General features: G+C 43.3%; 1 protein-coding gene and 1 pseudogene across 3 annotated transcripts in view; both read right to left on the bottom strand.

Annotated features, from left to right (window-relative positions):
* BRAT1 (BRCA1 associated ATM activator 1) overlaps positions 1-21539 on the bottom strand; it is a 44887-nt gene that overhangs the window by 13570 nt on the left and 9778 nt on the right. For both annotated transcript variants that reach the window (XM_082262479.1, XM_082262478.1), the window contains 7 exons: positions 14692-15061; positions 14002-14121; positions 7068-7159; positions 3698-3816; positions 3421-3607; positions 2621-2694; positions 2431-2524 (listed from right to left, as the gene is read on the bottom strand). In XM_082262479.1, coding sequence (XP_082118605.1) covers positions 2431-2524; positions 2621-2694; positions 3421-3607; positions 3698-3816; positions 7068-7159; positions 14002-14121; positions 14692-15061 — 1056 coding nt within the window. The remainder of the gene's footprint in view (positions 1-2430; positions 2525-2620; positions 2695-3420; positions 3608-3697; positions 3817-7067; positions 7160-14001; positions 14122-14691; positions 15062-21539) is intronic.
* On the bottom strand, positions 17153-19742 carry LOC309557685 (annotated as a pseudogene). The gene is made up of 2 exons: positions 19669-19742; positions 17153-18636 (listed from the first exon to the last, which is right to left on the bottom strand). The product of its transcript is annotated as an uncharacterized misc_RNA (transcript).

Here is a 21539-nt window from a genome sequence, read left to right on the forward strand (position 1 = left end):
TCTGATTTTAAAATGGCACTGAAACCAAAAGTGACAAAGTACATTTTTCTCCAAGTTTCCAATACCATAGAACTGATCAGGGACCACCATGAAAAGCTCTATGGGAAGCAAGCAGAACCACCATCTTCGGTTTCAGGTTCTCCAATTGGACAGAGAACTAGGAGAGGCACCAGCAGGCGGTGGGAGGGGGGGAACCCCTTCCACTGCCTGTAAAAGCAATCTAGTCGCTAGTTAGCCACCAGGATGGCTTTTACAAAAGAGCCGGGCACCCACAGAAAAAACAATACTGGTAGCTGCAGGCATCATCCCGATAGTGAAAGATGAAGGGTACTCATCACATACTATTCTGATCCTGATTGTTCATTTTGGTTATTATTCAGGCATATGTTTGAACTAATATAAATCCATATTATTTCCCACAGACTCATGGGAGAAGAGCACCCATTCAGAGGGCGAATTTCATTATAGAAAAAAACTTGGTGTTTCTGTATTGGAAAAATCACTTCAATTTAGTACTTTCAAACATCTCTAACATAGGAATGTTACTTTTAAAATGTAGGCCCAACAAAACCTTTTTTGTTTTGAATAGATTGAGGAAGGGTTAGAACACCTGATATCAGGACACAGAGAAACCTCTCTGTGGAGCCCCAGAGAGCAGTAAAATCTGACAACTCACAATTTCTCTACCTCTCTTATAAAATTCTTAGTATACTATGCCAGAAAGGAGATACCTATCCTATGCACTAAACCAGGGGTCTTCAAACCTTTCAAACAAAGGGCCAGTTTACTGTCCTTCATACTGTAGGGGGGCAAGATTGTGGCCAATAAGGGCAGAAAATCTCCTGGGTCCAGCATCAGGGAGAATAAATAGGGCCTCAAGTTAGTAGTCAGGAGGAGTGCTCCACCATTGGTTTCAGTGGCAGGAATAGTTTTCCTTCCCCATTGGTATCAGTGGAGGAAAAAGTGCCCATTGCTGGTGTCGGTGGGAGGAATAGTGCCCCTATCATTGATACTAGTGGAAGGAATAGTGCCCCATCATTGATATAAGTGGGAAGAATAGTGTCCCATCATTGATACTAGTGGGAGGAATAGTGCCCCATCATTGATACTAGTGGGAGGAATAGTGCCCCATCATTGACATTAGTGGGAAGGATTGTGTGCCATCATTGACATTAGTGGGAAGGATTGTGTCCCATCATTGACATTAGTGGGAAGAATTGTGTCCCATCATTGACATTAGTGGGAAGAATTGTGTTCCATCATTGACATTAGTGGGAAGAATTGTGTCCCATCATTGACATTAGTGGGAAGAATTGTGTCCCATCATTGACATTAGTGGGAAGAATTGTGTCCCATCATTGACATTAGTGGGAAGAATTGTGTCCCATCATTGACATTAGTGGGAAGAATTGTGTCCCATCATTGACATTAGTGGTAAGAATGGTGTCCCATCATTGACATTAGTGGGAAGAATTGTGTCCCATCATTGACATTAGTGGGAAGAATTGTGTCCCATCATTGACATTAGTGGTAAGAATGGTGTCCCATCATTGACATTAGTGGGAAGAATTGTGTCCCATCATTGACATTAGTGGGAAGAATTGTGTCCCATCATTGACATTAGTGGGAAGAATTGTGTCCCATCATTGACATTAGTGGTAAGAATGGTGTCCCATCATTGACATTAGTGAGAAGAATTGTGTCCCATCATTGACATTAGTGGGAAGAATTGTGTCCCATCATTGACATTAGTAGGAAGAATTGTGTCCCATCATTGACATTAGTAGGAAGAATTGTGTCCCATCATTGACATTAGTGGGAAGAATATTGTCCCATTATTAGTGTCAGTGGCATGTATTATGCACCATTCTTGTTGTCCGTGGAAGGAATAGTACCACAAGGGTAGCAAAGGGCCACAGTTTGGAGACCACTGTACTAAAACGAGACTCTACTAATATATTTGAATAACCTAGACAACAGAGTTAGATCAATGCATAAAGTAGAATTCTTAAGTAATTCCTGTCCAGCAAAAAAAAAAAATCTGACCATGAATTAAGGTTTGGTGTAGGGAGATATGTGATATTCTGAACATTTATCTACATTATTGTGTCAGATCTGCTGTGGATTCATCCCACATAACTTTCTTTCTTTTACAGTAATTATTGGGTTTATGCTGCTTCTCTCCTGGTATCACAATATTGTGTATGTAGGCGGTATATACCGTATATGTTTTTAGGCAGGGCTTTTAGATTCTCTAACTTTCACAAGGCTGAGGGGTTCATCTTCATGTAGAAAATACAACTTAGAACAGACACCTCCAGTTATCCAAAGATCAGAAGTCCAAACCACCTGAAAGATTATACTTTATACAGAATCAAACAGAAGAAACATAAATGACAAACTGGGACATTGTATGTGATATTTTCAAACCTTCTAGAAAATGGCGGTTTTCTTCTTGGTGCTCAGCAGAGGTGTAGGAGGCCTGAAGCCACTTTAGTGAGGCCTGGAAAACTTTTTTGAGAACCTAAAGTGGGAACAGAGAGTGGTTCAACATGTACATAATAAAGTCATCACATATGTACATTTCTGAGCAAACATTAGGACAATGTGTGTCTCTTACCGTTGGGTCTGTTTCTGGGTTCTCCAAATATGCAGAGAGCACCTTGTAGGTCTTCTCCAAACCTTCCTGCCTCACTGCAATGCAGAGACAAATATCAGACATTATAATCCCAGGGTGAATAAAGTGCATGTAAACTAAAAATCTTTTTTTTTACAGTATGTTTGGCATAATGCATTACTGTACAGTATACAGTTTTTTTAAGCAAATATTTTTTTTAATCTATTGTAATGTTTCTTACATGAAGTATTTTCACTTTTGAAGGCTGACAGTACTAAAACACTGCCTTGCAATTAGCAGTAGGCTCCTTTGCAAAAAACAAAATGTATGTAAAACCAACACTTTTTCTTATTTAGATGGAATAAACCCGTCAGATTTTTTTTGCTGTGGAGCTCCCCCTTCACTTCCTATCCTAGAGCCTTATCAGGAATTGGAACCAATTCTCCCCAAAATGGACAAAATTCCTACCTTTGAGAATTGTCAAATGAGCTGGTGTCCCCGCTGAAGGATTCTACCCCAGATATTGCAGCTTTTTGTATTTTCCCTCATTTTCTGTCAAGGTAACAATGGTCACCAGGACAAACAGAGGGGTAAATCATTCCAATAAATAAACAGACAGCAATAAAAGCTTAACAAAGGACCTAATCATTAACTACTACTCTATCCAAAATTTAAAAAAATGCATTTACATACCCTTTAACCCCACTTAACATCATATAAACCTGCCAGAAATAAGGCTTTCGGTAGACCAATGTTTAATCTGTGCTTTGATTTAATTAAAAACTGTGCAATATTTAGCTCACATGGCCAAACTGAAAGAACTCCGATGGCATCCAGCGCTGACCTTTGAACTCGGAGACAACCTATTAAGAACCTGCTGAAGTGGGACCCTGCAGAGGATGTACACACGGATTGACCGATGCACAACTGAAGCACTGACACAACGGTATGCAGAACAGAGACGTGGGGAATCTGTGTTGGAAGACAGTCCTAATGAAAGACAATAATATTATATGAAGGTAATTAGAGGGCACACGATGTATACAGGTAATTTACGGTGTGATTTAATGAAAAACATACCTTGTCACACAGATCTGTTAGATGGCCCAGACACTGACACAACAGTCCAATACATGAAGATTTTATAGACAGGAGGCTCTCAATAATGACTGGATCACACACAGGCTCATCTAGAAGACCTACAAAGCCAATGCACATACAATAAGTTCCTTTTCTAGATGCTTTAGGTAAAAAAAAATACATATAACTAGCATTATTAGGTAAAGCCATAAATGTGGCATGATCTTGCTCCTGTCTGTTTACTGACAGATCCATGTAGAAGTACCCTTTAAACAGGCAATAATCAGCTCTTCCAAAATGTGACTCACAGAGATGTTCCAAACTGTTGGGAACCCTCCATGTGACCTTGTCAACCCTTATCTCCTTTTAGCAGAAAGACAGAATGAATCTGTTTTAAGCCGGCCATAGATTGTTCAAAACTAGGCTGGTTCAGCAGGGACCGAACCATGTTGGATTTCTCATGCGATTACTGCCAGCCGCTATAGCCGCAAGCAATAATCTCTGTGTGTTCTCCCAGCAAGGACAGCTTTCCCTGCAGGATAAACACAATAGCTCCGCAGGAGGGTTTCCCATCGATGTGGACTGTGTTGATGTGGGAATCCAGGGATGTCCTTTCCTGCAACCCGTGGTTGCAGGATAGGAAAAAATACCATCTATGGCCAACTTTAGTCTGTCAAGTGAATCGTATAATTAGCAGAGGCAGGTCCCTGGTCTTCAAACAATGAAGACGCCATCACACACCTCTTTTTTTAGGAATACAGATGCATATCTTTGGCCACCCTCAAGCCACATTTAGGCCGAATATAAGAGATGCTAGGTCATTATAGATTGTTACCCAATCAAATACTGATCAGTCAGGATGAAAATAAAAAACTGTACCAAGATAACTGTAGCATTTGTGTGTATGTAGTCAAAGCATGTCCTTCGCTACTCCTCCAAGACACTAAAACTTGGGTTGAATTGTGTCAATTACGGTGAGAGTGGAGAAATAGGAGAAGCATTCAAAAATCTAAAATAACACAAACCACCTGCATCAGAAGCAACAGACGGAAGCTGACATTCTTGGTCTTCAAGGTTTAACACCTGTAAATTCAGGAACCAGAAACTCTGTGCTATTTGAAAACAGAGCTGACACAGAATGCTGCTATACCAGCAATATTTTGCAGGGGTGGTTGAGTCAATTTTAAATATCTAGATTTACACAGATACTGGACTGCGGTGCGCTCTGCTATTAATAGAACCCTGGGAGTGGATATCCCCAGGGACCCTAAACACTGCATTTTGGGAATCCTAGACCAACATGTGGAAGACAGATTCCTGCGGGAGGCGGCCTCCCGTGCCCTGTTCCAAGCTCGCCTACTTATATTGCGACACTGGATTGCACCTGACCCTCCTACTTATAGGATGTGGCTGGAGCAGATGGGGGGCACTCTCAGAATGGAAAAGGTTATATACCAACATAGGGGCTCTCCACAAAAATTTTCTAAAATATGAGGTGCTTGGTTGAATTGTCGGGGAATGGCTCCTAATGACCTCATCCTGGACCGTTTGTTATCTTAAGCGTATGTATTTAAGTTGGGATTGCTGTGGAATGGTTGCATGATGCATTGGGGTCGGACAGGGGGGATTTTTTACCGTATTTGGCATTTTTGTTGATGGGCTGATTACTCTGAACAGGTCTGTGTCGCATTTGTTAGGCATACTGTTTTATGTGGGGATGGTGTTCTCTTTCTGTGCTATGATACCTGTATAATGTTTTGATGTTTATTGTGGTGATGTGCGTTTCTCTCAATAAAACTTTTTTCTGATTTAAAAAAAAAATATCTAGGTACATCTCATAAATACAACGGTGCATCTCAAAATTAGAATATCATCAAAAAGTAAATTTTTTTTCAGTAATTCAATTCAAAGACTGAAACACATATATTTTATATAGATGCGTTACACACAGAGTGATATATTTCAAGAATATCTTTCTTTTAATTATGATGATTATGGCTTACAGCTAGTGAAAACCCAAAAATCAGTATCTCTGAAAATTAGAATATTACATAAGACCAATAAAAAAAGGGATTTTTAAAACAGAAATGTTGGCTTACTGAAAAGTATTTACATGTACAGTATAGCATGCACTCAATACTTGGTCGGGGCTCCTTTAGAGGCAATCAGCCTGTGGCACTGTTGAGGTGTTATGGAAGCCCAGATTTCTTTGATAGTGGCTTTTAGCTCATCCGCATTGTTGGGTCTGGTGTGTCTCATCTTCCTCTTGACAATACCCCATAGATTCTCTATGGGGTTTAGGTCAGGCGAGTTTGCTGGCCAATCAAGCACAGCGATACCATGATCATTAAACCAGGTATTGGTACCCAAACCCAACAAAGCAGACAATCTAAAGGCTGCTATAAAAGCAACCTGGGCTTCCATACCACCTCAGCAGTGCCACAGGCTGATCGCCTCCATGCCACGCTGCATTGATGCAGTAATTCATGCAAAAGGAGCCCCAACCAAGTATTGAGTGCAAACTATACTGTACATGGACATTCCTTTTTTGAATTTAATTACTGAAATAACTTTTTGATGATATTCTATTTTTTTTAGATGCACCTGTATATTATAAAAGATCAGAGTTGGGTCCGATGCAATGGGTGTAAAAATATATGCTTTCAAATGCGTTTAAAGTTTGTTTATGCTGTCCAAATCAGTATTCCTTGCATAAACAAAGGAGGCACATGTGCATCAGGCCTTCAAGTGCAAGTTCACTTTTACAGAAAATCTGTAAAGTGGCCTTACACTGGGCCCCCTCCCCATTCCAACTGGTCCCATTATACTGTAGTCCGGTGATTCTGCTCTGTCAGGGATCAGAACACCCTTTCACCGGGCCGAGGGATTTGAAATCCTTGCGGCTTCATCTCCTTTCTGTACCTTTTAGCGTGTAAGGACAATATGCATTCTATTTGGTCAGCACCATCGCAAGGATGGCGCTGACCAATCAGAACCTATCTAGCCCATCCTATCAGCGCTGTGAGGTGCGGAGAGAAAGGCGGGAGGATTTTGAATCCCCAGACTAGTGAAGCAGCGTTCTGGTCGTGGGGGGGGGGGGGGGGATAGGGAGGGGGTCCAGTGTAAGGCCACCTTACAGGTTTTCTGTACAGCTGAACATGCACTTTAAGTGGAGGGACCACAACCAGTTAGGTTTAGAAGCTTCATAGCGACACAGTAAACCATTCACATTGGATCCTACAACATAATCTTGTAACTTTATCAGAAAGGTTTTTAGACTGTGGCTGGAAACCCACTTCTCACTGGATATCTGCTGGGCCACCCACATGTGCTATTTCTACAGAGATTCTAGCTCCGAACTGCAAAATACCTGTCTGTCCACAATTTCCCTCTGAAGCTCTCAGTATGCAGTCCAGTGGGTGGAGCAGTACACATAAAGACTGCAGGCGGACATCTTGCGGACTGAAAAGAGAAAACCCAGAGTGAGGATAAGACATACTGGAAGTCATACAGTATTGCAAGTTAACGTTGGCAAAGGCAGCGCCATTTAAAACTGTGTGAAGAATTTCAAAGTCTGTTCTAAACCTCCTTTTGCTGGGGACTAACCCATCCCTGGACTAAAAGATACTTTTGGTAATAAACAGTTATCCTTTGAATAGTTTCAAGATGCCACAAGATCAAAGCAGCCCTACAGGCTACAATTTCATTCAGGGCCGGTTCACATCAGAATCACTCAAATATGCATCCCGCCTAATGGAAATGCCGCAAACACACTGTATTTTATGATCTGCCGTTTGGGTGTCGTTAACTGACACTTGCAGCAGATCGCACACCCAGTGTATTTTGAAATTGGTGCAGGAAACGCGGAGGAAAAGCAGATCTCTCTTTCGTCCATTGACAGACGTAACCTTCATCTTCATTAGCTGAATGGGTTATGCTGCCCCCTTCAGGAGTAGTCTAGGCAGGAAAAATTTAAAAGTACACGCCCACGGGGCCGTCCCCACATGCATAACCCCCACACCCTCTGCTCAGCAAACCAGTTTGGTTCTGCCTGGAGAAGGAGTAGGACCTAGGTTTCCTGCTGGGACTTCGGTCTCAGTTTTTTAATTCTTTTCAGAATATTTTGTTTTATTTCTCTTTATTCACTTTGCTAGCTAGTGTTCAGGGGGATCCTCGTGGTGATCTACAAGCAATACCAGCTGGGGTTTTGCACTGGATAATCTAGATCCTTATGGTCCCCCCAGCCTGGCCTACGAGCGTGAGCAGGTTATAGTCCCGCACTAGGCCTCGCCACGACGGTGCCCCTCTCCGGATGGGGACGAGTCTGCGAGTGGAAGCCTCACCGGGACGCAACGACCTGCAATGCAGCGTACCCCTCGACTGGCAGCACCCCCACTTCGGGTGGAAGGAGGTCTGCCCGGATTGGAGCCCACCCGGTCCATGGTATGGTGGGTAAATGTGACCCCCCTTGCCCCTGGTGGCCTTGGGGGGGATGTGTGTCTCCATATACTGTCCCCACGGGGGGCTATGTAACTGGGGCGCCTGGCATCCTGAGGGGGGTGGCATTAGTAACTTGTTCTTGCTTGTTGTAGATCCTTGAGGCCTTCTTTGTGGAGGTCCCTGGCCGCATGGCACGCTGTGGGCGCCGTTATCTTAAGTGTAGGCAATGTGTATATTTTTCTTATTGACTTGTATGGAGCAGCCATTTTCCCTGAGCTTCCTATTAAAATGCATTGGCACCCATTTTTGTGTAGTTCTTGTACTGCACTAGCAGCGTGACCTTTTACATTCAGGCCGAGGTCACTTTCTGTGATTCTTCTTCCTGCTGTAAGCCGTTCAGGAGGGTTCTCTCTGGAGGTCTCTGTGAGCATATTCCTGCACACTCTGCTGTTAGTGTATATTAAAGGGGGACTCTGCAGGCTGCTGCGATCGGCGGTGGGAAGTGATAGTATTCAGTTTTTCTGCAACTTTGAATATGGAGTCTGCAATGGAACCGCAACCCACACTGTACTTGTGGACTTCCATCAGTATACTGCTTCCTCCCAGTCTGGAACATAGATATCAAATCCTAGCCGCCCCATACAAAGCTAGCCGACAACTTAGCTTGTACAACATAAGGAACCTTTTCCATTATTGAACAGTTTCACACTCAATTTATAGACACATACACTTATATATATACAGAAATATAATTAACATATATAAAGAACAACCAACACAAACAGTATACTATTTAGTGATCGACCAATATAGTTTTTTTAATGCCCATACCAATATTTTGGTCATCGGATATTGGTATCGGCCAATATCTGTTGATATTTTCGGACATGTAAAAAATATTTTTTTTTTAATTTTTTTTTTTTTTCTAAAGGTACTCCCTGTGGAGGGATCTGGGGGCCCCACCTCGGCACCAAAAAGCATTCAAAACGCCAAGTTTGGCTGTTTTGAATGCTGTCAGTTTTTTTTAATTCGGTGCGGAGTACCACTTCCGAGTTTTTTACATGGAGACCTGGGTCTTCTCTTCGGCGGCGGCGGTGGAGGTAGGATGTCCGGGTCTCCCGGTGGGACGGGAGACCCGTGCTAGCCACGGAAGGCGACGGGAGGGGGGAATGTCCCCTCCCGCTCCTTGTAATGACAGCCGAGTGGTTTCTCAGTAACATCAGTTATCATTATAAGTCAGCCGACCGTCGGCTATAGACACCGGTACCGGGGTGATGCCTCTAGCTGCAGGCATCACCCAGGTACATGCACTTTCCCTAAGTATTGGCAATATCGGTAACCTCAGGGGCCAATTTCGATATATTGGGGAAAGTGCATATCGGCCCCCGATATATCAGTGTTGCCGATAATCAGTCGATCCCTAATACTATTTCCACTCAGCAACTAACAGATGACAATGATTCAATCAACCTGAGCCAATTAACCAGCAGACAGCCACCTTCGAGCTCCTGAAATACAATACTCATTATCATATTCTCAGTGTCCATTAAGTATCTGTCTTTCACACCCAGTGACGGTGAGTACCGTCACAGAGTCCCAGGCTGTAATTTCTCCCTCAGTCCCACTCTGTGCGACTCCCGGACAGTCCGGATCGCAGTCGCTGGCCGCGATTTCAGCAGCTCTGAATAGCTTGACGACAAAAGTTGATTTTGTCATGAAAAAGGTTAAACAGTCGAAAACAGCCGCTGCCTTCTCCATCTTTGGTGGAGTCCTCTGATTCAGAGGCTGATGTGGTCGCAACAGACGCCCCCCTACCTGAAGGTTAGCTGTCCTCACAGTCAGATGGTGAAGAGGACCTGTCTTCTTCAGCTGCAGCGCGGAAACGCGTTTTGGTGGAAGCCCTGATTGTTTCAGTGAGGAAAACTTTAAAATTGGCTGATGAGTCCACGCCGGCAGGGATACGGGTGGCCTTTGGCTCCCGCAAGACCCAAAAGTCTGGCAATGTTTTTCCCTGTCCCGAGACTTTTCATGATATTGTGAATGACCAATGGCGCCGCGTTAAGCACGTGCTAGTTGTGCCAAAATGGACCACCCTGTTTCCAGGTTGAACAAATCTACCATTGTGCCTGTGGAAGATTTCCCGTTTTTTACAGATCCGGTGGACAAGAAGGTGGAATCACTTTCCCGCCATCTTCACGTGTTGGCGCGTTCCATTTTGAAACCAGTCTTTGTGTCTGTGTTGGTATCACAGACAGTTACGGAATGGATTAGGGTTCTGAAAGGGAGCTTGGACCCTGACGTATTTCCCCCAGAACTGATGGAACTTTTGGACCAGATGGCCCAGGCCCTGGTGTTCCTGTGTGATGCGTCCTTGGATGCGGCTTCCCTGGTGGCCAGAGTTTCGGCCATGGGGATTGCCCTAAGGCGCATGTTTTGGCTGAAGAGCTGGTCGGCTGACCAAGCTTCCAAAAAAGCCCTGACAGATCTCCCTTTTCTGGGAGAGCATTTGTTTGGCGACTCACTGGATAAGTTGATCAAGGGTCTGACTGGCGGGAAGAGTACTCTTCTTCTTCAATTCTCCAAAGGTAAAACATCCCGTGCTAAGCAGAGTCCTTCCTTTACTGCTCATAGATGTTTTTTTCGTGCCCCCGCTGCGCAAGAAAAAGGTACGCTATTCAGAGCTTCTGGAGGGGATAAGAAGCACTGGGGCAAGCCCAAGACAAGTCAGTCCGCTCTTGCGGACAAGTCCTCTTCAGCATGGAGGGGCGCCCTCACCCGTGTCTTGGGTGGGGGGACGTCTGCGCTTCTTTCAGGAACCCTGGACTTCTTTCTTTCAAGACAAATGGGTTTGCGAACTGATTTTTTCCAGGTAAAAAATCAAATTTTGGTCCCGGCCGGGGGACAGGTTTTTTTCAGTCAAATCTTCACCTGTCCCCAGAGCGTTTGAAAGATCTTCGGGAAGCTGTGCAGGACCTCCTGGCTCAAGGAGTGATCTTGCCGGTTCCTCTGCAGTAACGCTCTCAAGGTTTATTTTCAAACCTGTGCATGGTGCCCAGAAAGAAGGGCAAGGTGCGTCCAATTCTGGATCTCAAGGCTCTGAACCACTTTGTGTGGGTTCAGAAGTTTTTGAATGGAGTCCATTCGGTTGGTGGTGGCGTCCTTGAATCAGGGGGATTTTTTGGCCTCTATTAATATCAAGGATGCGTATCTCCACGTACCCATATTCGAGGGACATCAGCGATAGCTCTGCTTTGCGGTGGCAGAGGAGCACTTTCAATTTGTGGCATTACCCTTTAGTCTCGCCTCTGCTCACAGAGTTTTTACCAAGGTCCTGGTCCCTGTGCTGGCCTTGTTACGTCAGAATCTAAATTTTAGGATATCTGGACGATCTCCTGTTGTAAGCAGACTCTCTTTCGGATCTGTTGGACAACATCTCTATTACAGTTCAGACCCTTCAAGAATTCGGGTGGACAATCAATTTCAAGAAATCTGCTCTGACGCCATCAGTACGGGTCACTTATCTGGGGCTGACTCTCGACTTTGCTCTAGCGAGGATCTTTTTCCCCTTGGAAAAGCTTCAGAAGTTGCAAAAGACGATCAGGTTGTTTATGGAAACTGATCAGTCCTCCCTGCGGGCCTGCATGAGGGCCCTGGGTCTGATGGTGTTGACCTTCAAAGCAGTCCCGTTTGCTCATTCTCATTCCTGGTCTCTGCAGAAAGAGATTCTGGCAAAATGGAACAGGGACCCTCAGGCATTGGACCAGAAGATTTGTTTGAGTCATCTCACGAAGTTGACCCTATCCTGGTGGATCCAGTCTCCTGCTCTGTGTCAGGGCAAGTCCTTCCTGCCGCTGTTCTGGACGGTGGTCACCACGGATGCCAGCCTATCCGGCTGGGGTGGAGTGCTGGGGAAGCTCTGTGCCTAGGGGACTTGGGCACCAGAAGTGTCCTCCTTGCCGATCAACATTCTGGAGCTAAGAGCGATCAAGCTTTGCCTATTCCACTGGACAAGCTGACTACGTGGTTCTCCGGTTCCGATACAGCCGAACAATACCACGGCTGTGGCTTACATCAATCATCAAGGGGACACCAAGAGTGTCCTGGCAGCCAAGTTGGTGGCCGAGATTCTGGTATGGGCAGATGCCAATATTCTAACTCGTTGCGCTGTCCACATCCGGGGTGTGGAGAATTGACAAGCGGATTACCTGAGTCGCCAGGTGTTGCATCAAGGGTAATGGTCCCTTCATCCAGAGGTGTTTCACCTCCTGTGTACCCGGTGGGGGACTCCGGAGGTGGATCTGTTTGTGTCTCGCCTCAACAGAAAAGTCCAGAGTTTTGTGGCCAGGTCTCGGGATCCTCTGGCCGACGCCACAAACGCTCTGGTGGCTCCTTGGAGCCAGTATCGGCTGATTTATGCCTTCCTCCCGCTTGTACTTCTGCCGAGGTTTCTTCGCCGGGTGGTGGTGAAAGGCATTCCGGCCATTCTGATGGCACCAGACTTGGCCTCGGTGGTCTTGGTTCAAAGACCTGGTAAAAATGGTTGTAGATCCTCCATGGAGACTTCCTCTGTGGGAAGATCTGCTGTTTCAGGGACCGATCTTCCATCCTGCTTTAGGGTCGCTGGCTTTAACAGCTTGGCTGTTGAAAGCAAGGTGTTGAGGGATAAAGCCCTTTCTGACTCGGTGATTCCTTCCCTTTTGAAGGCCAGGAAGTCAATGTCTAGGAAGATCTATCATTGTACGTGGAAATCGTATATTTCATGGTGTGAATTGCTGCAACTGCACCCTCGCTTGTTTTCCACTTGATTCACATTTTTTTTTCAGGGGGTGCGTCATCTGTCTCCTCCAAGGAGATCACCTTTACCTCCATGGGATCTCATTATTCTTCAAAAGCCTCCTTTTGAGAGTAGTAGGGAGATTTCTCTGCTTTCCTTGTCGTAGAAGGTTGCCTTCCTGCTGGCTATTACTTCTGCTCGCAGAGTATCGGAATTGGCGGAATCGTTCACCTTATTGGTCGTCTGTACACACCTTTACAAAATTCTACAAGGTGGTTTTATTAGCATCTTCGGATGCCTCTTTTGGCCGCAAAGTTTTGCAGGATGCTGTTTTGTAAGAGAATGTTTTTTGTTTCTCTTAGGGGTCTTTTAACCTGGGTGAGCTCCTGTTTGGTTGATCCTCATGGTACCCAGTGGGCTTATTTTAGACTTGGAGTTTTTTTTTACTTTCTGGTTGCGTTCTTCCCACCCCTCATGCCTATATTGCTTTGGGACGCCCCATTCAGCTAATGAAGATGGAGGCTACGTCTGTCAATGGACGATAGAGAAAATAAGATTTTTGTAAGATCTTACTGTAAAATCTTTTTCTCTGAAGTCCATTGACAGAAGCAGCACCCACCCCTCTGATGTGGAGATGTTTTTTTCCTTCACTGCTTACAACTAAACTGGTTTGCTGAGCAGAGGGTGTGTGGGTTATGCATGTGGGGATGGCCCCGTGAGCGTGTACATTTAAATTTTTCCTGCCTAGACTACTCCTGCAGGGGGCAGCATAACCCATTCAGCTAATGAAGATGGAGGCTGTGTCTGTCAATGGACTTTAGAGAAAAAGATTTTACGGTAAGATCTTACAAAAATCTTATTTTCCCGCACCGTGTTCTAGTGCAAACAACCCCTTACACTGATTTTTCTATTGGAATCTGTGAACTGTACCCTTTCAAGGTATACTGCGGCTTTTGAGAAACCCATAGCAATCGACTAGCCTTTTGCAAAAACCCTTAGCAAGCTACCATAAGAAACAGGGTGAAATAATATCAAACATTGCAAATAAGGCAACTATCCTTAAAATAAAATCCTAGACAGATATACCTACCATTGTTTTAACTTCAGTAGCCCAAATGTGAGGGAACCAGCTTGAAGAGGACTTAATTCTTTTAGTACATGTTTGACTACCATCCACAGATCATTGTCAGCAGTGCGGAACATTGGGAACCTATAACAGAAACGAGCACATGTTTAAACAGCAAATTCCCAGAAACGGGAGATGTCAAACCAAAGCAGAGCAAAGTTTATTTACGATCATATCTCAATTAGATGATGGTTTCTGGAATATGGAAATAATGGGCTTGTTCTTCTTCCTTCTAGACCGCTATGGAGATGGTGCCATCCCCATATTGTAAAAAACACGTTAAAGTGAACGTGTGCTTTGCACGCCTTAGAACAATGATGGCGAATCTTGGCACCCCAGATGTTTTGGAACTATATTTCCCATGATGCTCATGCACTCTGCAGTGTAGTTGAGTATCATGGGACATGTAGTTCCAAAACATCTGTGGTGCCACAGTTCACCATCACTGCCTTAGAGCGATGAACAGAGCATACATTGATAACAAACAATACAGGTGAAGAGAGGCCTCTGTAAGATTCTTGTTCTGGGCAGGAGGATATTAGCAGTCATGGTAACAATAGAGAGATTGGGAACCAAGCTGCTGATTCCCAATATTTGGCTTGGGTCAATAAATCAATAAAGGATCAGGATTAAGGGACATATGGGTGTTATTACCTGGTCAAAGTAAGCAGCAGACTCTCAAGATGGGGTGATCCAAGGACAGGTTTATGATTCAGCAAAAATGTTACCAGCTTGGACATTCTTGGCCAAAGAATGTCTGCCAGTGTATCCGGGGAGCCCTGGAAGATGGCGGTCAGAGCTTTTAAGGACTGTGTCACTAACTGGGGGGTACCAGAGGTGAGGAGTTTCTCTAGATATTTGAAGATGGTTTGTGCCACGTCAGGTAAATCAGATATACATCTGCTGCCTGCTTGTCCTTCCAGAGTCACACTCATAAGGAAAATGTGAGCTACAAGGCCATTCATGGCGGATGCAACAAACAGGCTGGAGTCAGTTAGTAGACTTAACATCACTTCTGTCAGCCCTACAGGGAGAAAGAAAAGATACATTCAGTGGCATACAATAGCAAACATTATATTTAGAAAATCACAACTATTTTCATTTCATCTGTTTACAGTTTGCTAATTAAACAATCAAGTAACATGCATATGAGCATTTCACTCTGATTTCTCATCCTTCCAGCAAGCTCCCAGTGTTAAGACATAAAGCACTGAACAATGCGGTACACCTGATTTTACTGACACTGCTTGATCTTCCTCTCCCAGTCTGAGCCCAGCTGTTCAATTAATTACATCAAGTGAATATAAAGAGTTAGGTATTCATACTAGCCAAATTAAATGTACAACTAATGTTAAAATCTGGATGGAATGGTGGCCTTTTATATCTGCCTGGTGTTTAGATTTACCATCAACTCTATTGAAAACATACTTCTCCATTTCAGCAGAAGTGGGGCAAAATTAGCTTCCCTGCTGCTTCTTCATGGCTCTAGAGGCCCTGGCAGTTGCCCAGCTGTGTTTTTTTCTAAAAACTAGACTGCTTGCCAATGTATTTAAATGTATTACTGGTTTATTGTTGAAATACCAAGCTAGACAAATGTATTTTCTAAGAGAAAGAAGAGAATTCCATTTTACACTGAACAGCCTTTCAGAATGGAGTGCTATGTGCACCTGGTCCACTGGGGAATTAAAGAAGTTGTAAAGGCAGAAGGTTTTTATCTTAATGCATTCTATGTATAAAGATAAAAAGCCTTCCGTGTGTAGAAGTCCCCCCTTATACTTACCTGAGCCCATCTCTTTCCAGCGATGTCCACAGGAGGGACTCTCCCTCCTGATTGGCTAAGACACAGCATCAGGGCCATTGGCTCCCACTGTTGTCAATCAAAGTCAGTTAAAGTCGTGTTTGAATGGATAAACAGAGCTGAAACTCGGCTGGGGTTCCCCCATAGCAAGCTGCTTTCTGTGGGGGGGGGGGGGGGGGCGCTCGACAGAAGGGAGGGGCCAGGAGCAGCAAAGAGGGACCCAAGAAGTGGAGGATCTGTGCTGCTCTGTGCAAAACCACTACACAGAGCAGGAAAGTACAACATGTTTATTTAAAAAAAAAAAAAACAGAGACTTTATAATCACTTTATACAAAATAAAATGTTTTAACAACAATTCGTTAGTTTATTTCATTTAGTTAGTTTTCGGGGGAAGTTCCAGCCTTCCCCAAAAAAAATTAAATAATAGTAAGCAGCTACAAATACTGTAGCTTCTGACTTTTAATATAACGACGCTTACCTGTCCAGGGATCCAGCAATGTCAGCATCCAAGCCGATTCTTCAGTTGGTTTTGGGTGCAGGCGCCGGCATCTTCACTAAGGGAAACTGGCAGTGAAGCCTTCAGGCTTCACAGCCAGTTTCCGACTGCGCATGCACGAGTCGTGCTGCGCTTTGTGGATAGTCCCGCCATCTTCTGGGACCTTGTATATGTCCAAGAAGGCTGTGAGGGGGAAGGAGGAGGGGCCGGACATACTCGTAGATCGCAGCGCAATCTTACACGGAAGAGGAAGCGGGTACGTGCCAAAAGCAGGTACCCCCCTCCCCAAAAAGTGCCAAATGTGGCAGTGGGGTTGCGAACAAGCGGAGCTTCCCCTTTTGGGTGGAAGTCCACTTTAAGTTCCTGCAGTCTCTCCTGATATGTTTTATCATTATCCACTTGAAGACCAGGCGTTTTCAGCCACTTTTTGTTTACATGTAAAAATCTGTATTTTTTACTAGAAACTTACTTAGAATCCCCAAACATTATCATTTTTTTAAAGCAGAGGCCCTAAAGAATTAAATGGTGGGTGTTACAATATTTATGCTACACAGTATTTGCGCTGCAGTTTTTCAAACCCAATTTTTTTGGGAAAAAAAAACACTTTTAATGTATATTCCACAATATAATGCCCAATTGTTTGGTAAAATGTAAAAGATAATGTTTCACCAAGTAAATAGATACCAAACATGTCATGCTTTAAAATTTCACACGCCCGTGCAACGGCGACAAACAACGCAAATTTTACTATTTATAGGCAACACTTTAAAAGCCTTTCCAGGTTACCACTTTAGATTTATACAGGAGGTCTGGTGCTAGAATTACTGCCCACAATCAACAGGCAGTGACAGGCAGGGCTGTGGAGTAGGTAGATAAATGTTCCAACTCCGACTCCTAATATGTATTAATCTTTCCACAATGACTTGGGTGGGTGGCATTGCAGTAACTATTCTGGCAAAATCACTAACGATCTCTGGATAAACAAGGATGGCTTCTTCAACAGTAAGTTTTGATGAGCGATCATACTTTTCAACTTCTTTTAGTGCTTTATAAAACTCCTGTTGGAATTTTTTTATTTGGACATTTACTGGTTCTGTAACGCTTATGCGACGTCGCTTTCCTTTAGCAACTTCCATTTTGTCTAAGAAGGAATCAAAGTCAAATTCTTCGAAGAAGAGGATCCTGAGTTACCACTATTGCTTAAAAGAACTTCATCCTGTGGAGGTATTTCAGGTCGTAATCCCTTTATGCGAACTGCTACATCATAGAGGGCCTTTTTCCCAGTAGCAGTCTGTTCACTGTTCAACAAAAGTCGGCTCATTGGGTCGACATAAATAGCTGCTAACAAGATTTCATTTTCCAGCAAAAGACTCTCTCTTTTCATCATTGAAGATGCAATGCACTCAGCTATTAACCCTCCATTTTTGTTCAGGCGATATAACAGGCTCTTCTATTGCAAGAGGAATTTACCCGGGGTTAGATCATCACATTGCAACCTCTTGGTGACAGTGAAGGGGTGAGAAAGAAGGTTCTCCAGCTCTTTTGTTTGTGTCCACTGGCTTTCAGTTAATGCAAGATTTTCATTGTCCATTTCTTCTATGAAGTCTTTAAGTTCAAGCAAACGCTTCACCATTAAATAAGTGCTTCCCCCAGCGAGTTATTTGATCCAAAATGGCTCCTTTTCCTGCACGTCTTTTCAAAATTGCATCTGTTTTCGGGGCCCTGGCTGCAACAGTTACTTGCCGTAATTTGCCAATTAGTGTAGCTGCATGGCGATCTTTTAATCCATCTCTTATGGCAAGTTGCAGTGTATGAGCAGCACATCGCATATGATGAATTGTAGCAAGCTTCAATGCTTCTTCAACAAAGTTGTCTAAAAAAAATGTCAGCATTCTCTTCAGTTTCTAAACTTTCTCCAATACTTGCAGAGCTGTCTTCCTCTAACTCTAATATCTGTTTGTTACCTTCTTCATCTGCGTTCATCTTCTCAATTGTGCTCAACATGTTAGAAGCGTTATCTGTCACAACACATAAAATCTGTTCCTTTGTCATTTCAAAATCTTCTATAACACCCTCCACTAACTTCTGAAGGTAATCAATGGTGCGATGTGCCTGAGTGTCCTTTAATCCGAGGGTCCGTGTTATTGTTTTGTTATTTTCATCCACAAATCTAACATTAATAGCAAAATAATTGACTCTGTGACGTGTGCATGCATCCATTTTAAGGAAGACAAAACGTCCTTTCAGTACTTTCTGTAGTTCTTCCTTTTTACATTTGGCCTCCTCAATTATAAGTTTCCTTATACTAAGTCATTAATTATAACTTTTTGTGAATTGGGATATTTAAACTTGCTTTTTGTTTAATTCCAATCTAAATTTAGTAGGAGCAGGAGTCGGAGCATTGTTTGCCGACTCCGACTCCAGGTACCCAAAATTTCCTCCGACTCCACAGCCCTGGTGACAGGTAGTCTTTATGGAGAGATCAGGAGTCTATTAGGCACCAGATGTCTCCTCTGCCCTTAAAAGTATTTGATCACACCAAGATTGGTGTGATCAAATGCATTCTCTATGTAAAAATGGTGTTCTTGGCCGATATGCTTATTCAATTTAAAGCGTTTGTTAACCTAAAAAAAAAAAAAAATTATATATATATATATATATATATATATATATATATATATATATATATATATATATACACACATGTATATTGATCCTGTTCCCTTAAACCATGTTATACAGCAAGTGCTTGTGCTGTATAATTTGGCCCCTTCTATCACCTAGAAACCTGGCTGATCCTGCCTGGCTATACTCTCCCATCTGTAAACTGACCATGGTATACCATGGCTGCTGAGCCCTGACACCGTGGTCTGTTTACATGCCTCCATCATCTGCAGCTCTCCTGTCCTCCTCTCTCTCTTCACCCTCCCTCCCTCCCTCCCTGCCTGTTTGCTCCTGTGCCAGTGCCCTCTCCTCCTGCTGCTGTAGTTTCATTTAATGTTTTACACCATTCTGTCTGTTTAATAACCGTGTGCCCCTGTGTCTGTCTCTTATAAAAATAAGCTGTTCTATACCAGTTTTCAGAGCGCCGAGCGCCACTCACGTGACCCGCCAGTTCTCTCCTCCTCCCATCCCGACTGACATCAGCGGGGAATCCTCACCTCCGTCTGCTGTAGCTGTCAGACAGGGAGAGGAGAGAGCCGGCGGGTCATGTGAGCGGCGAATGACGCTCTGAAAACTGGTGGAGAACGGCTTATTTTTATAAAACACAGACACAGGGGCACACAGGGTTATTAAACTGACAGGATGGGATAAAGTGGCTTAACAACCACTTTACGTTTTTTCATAATCTTCATTACACTCCAGCCAGATTGGCTCGCATGGGGTTTGGGTCTGCTGCCTTGTTCCCATTGTGGACTAGGCGGTGTGGACCTTTTCCACATTTTTTGATCTAATTTTTCTTCTTTGAGACTACCCTTCATCTTCCAGTGACTTGGACCCCAGAAGTTGGACTTTTAGGTACTTTGAATGACTTTGTTCCTAGGACTCATGCTCGCATCCTGCGCCGTATGCTTTTGTTTTATGCATGTAAATGGATTTTGTTACACTGGAAAAATACTGTTTCACTCTCTGTCCAACAGTTATTTGGTTTAATTAATGCTGATCTACCGAAGTTTAGATTAATCTACATGGGTCCGGCATGTCCTAAGTTTACCAAAGTATGGCAGCCTTGGTTGGACATCTGAGTCTTTTTGGAGGGAGGTTGATCTGTCCCAACAGTCCTAATTGCTTTGGTACTACTTATGTTGGTTCTCATTTCTATGGTCTGTAACTCTGTCTAGGTTGATTATTTCCTGTGCATATATGGGGATTGTGGCGCTGGTGTGTGTGTATGAGTAGCTTTTGGGTTTCTGTACTTGGATTTCCTGGACACTTCATACTGTCACCTGCTTTTGTTGCAGAGTTGAGTGTAGTCCTCTGGATTTGTAAGGTCTTCGCTCCCCTCGGGTGCAGTACTTCTGTCTGTTACATGCAAGTTATGTAATTTTTTTGTCCTTCCTTGTTATTTTGATTTGTATGTATATGCAAAATCCTAAATAAACACCTCTTTAAAAAAAGGTGGCCTGTGGCCTTCCGCTGCTTGTAAAACTAGCTGCTGAGATTGCTTTTACAAGAAAGCTGACTGTCGGTTCTAAAAAACAATACTGGGATGATGCCTGCAGGTGGAAGCACCAGGTACCAGTTCGCCACTGGAGCTAAAGTGGTTATATATGATTTATGTAAAGGTATCAGGACCTCCAGTTGGTAATGCCTCTAGTGATGCACCCAAGAATTTTATTTACTTTTCCCAATGCCAGGCCACACTGTTTGATCATTTGGTCATCATCTAAAATAAGTACCCCCAAAACTTTTTCCTCCATACTTCTGGCCTGCATTATACCTCTAATATTCAAATCTATCAAGGGATTTTTGCAAGAATATAATGAAATGCTGAAGTGCAGTTTCCACTTCTTTGACCAATCTTTCATCAATAACAACCCATGTTGTTAAAACAGCTCTAGGGATAATCGACTCCATTGCACACATTTGTGTCATCAGCAAAGACATATCCCGCACACCACCATAAAGGTATATCACTTACAGACATCTTAAATATAACATAACCTAATACAGAGTGGTACATATACACCACTAGTGATGGCCTCTGGTTAAGCCATTGTTTGTACAAACTTTTGTATGAGATAAATATGTTGATCCATATCAAATGCTTTGTTAAAATCAACATAGGCTTTGTCCACAGAACCACTCTAGTCTAGAACATCTATGATATATTAAAAAAAATACCAAAAACTACAATTCACTTTTTGCTGTGTGTGGATTATATGAAACTAGAAGCAATGAGGAATTATTAGTAAGCCAATAAATGAGAGAATCTCTTGATCTGGTGACCATAAATAAATGCCAATATAATGAGTGGCCATGTGTATAGCCAACTTTTCTTTTTAGTTTTGGATGGAATAGAAAAAGGGGTAAAAAAGCCTTGCAAGTTTTTTTTTTTTTTGCTTGTGTCCTACCTTGGAGACACAACAATCTTCACAAATGGAGGGAAATTCCCTACCTAGAAAGTTGTCAACAGACTATTTGTACCTACTAAAAGATATTCTGGCTCTTTTTGCTCATGACAACCCCAAAATATAGGCTTCTGTA

This window comes from Pelophylax lessonae, assembly GCF_965119305.1.
Source record: "Pelophylax lessonae genome assembly, chromosome: 6".
NCBI lineage: Eukaryota > Metazoa > Chordata > Amphibia > Anura > Ranidae > Pelophylax > Pelophylax lessonae.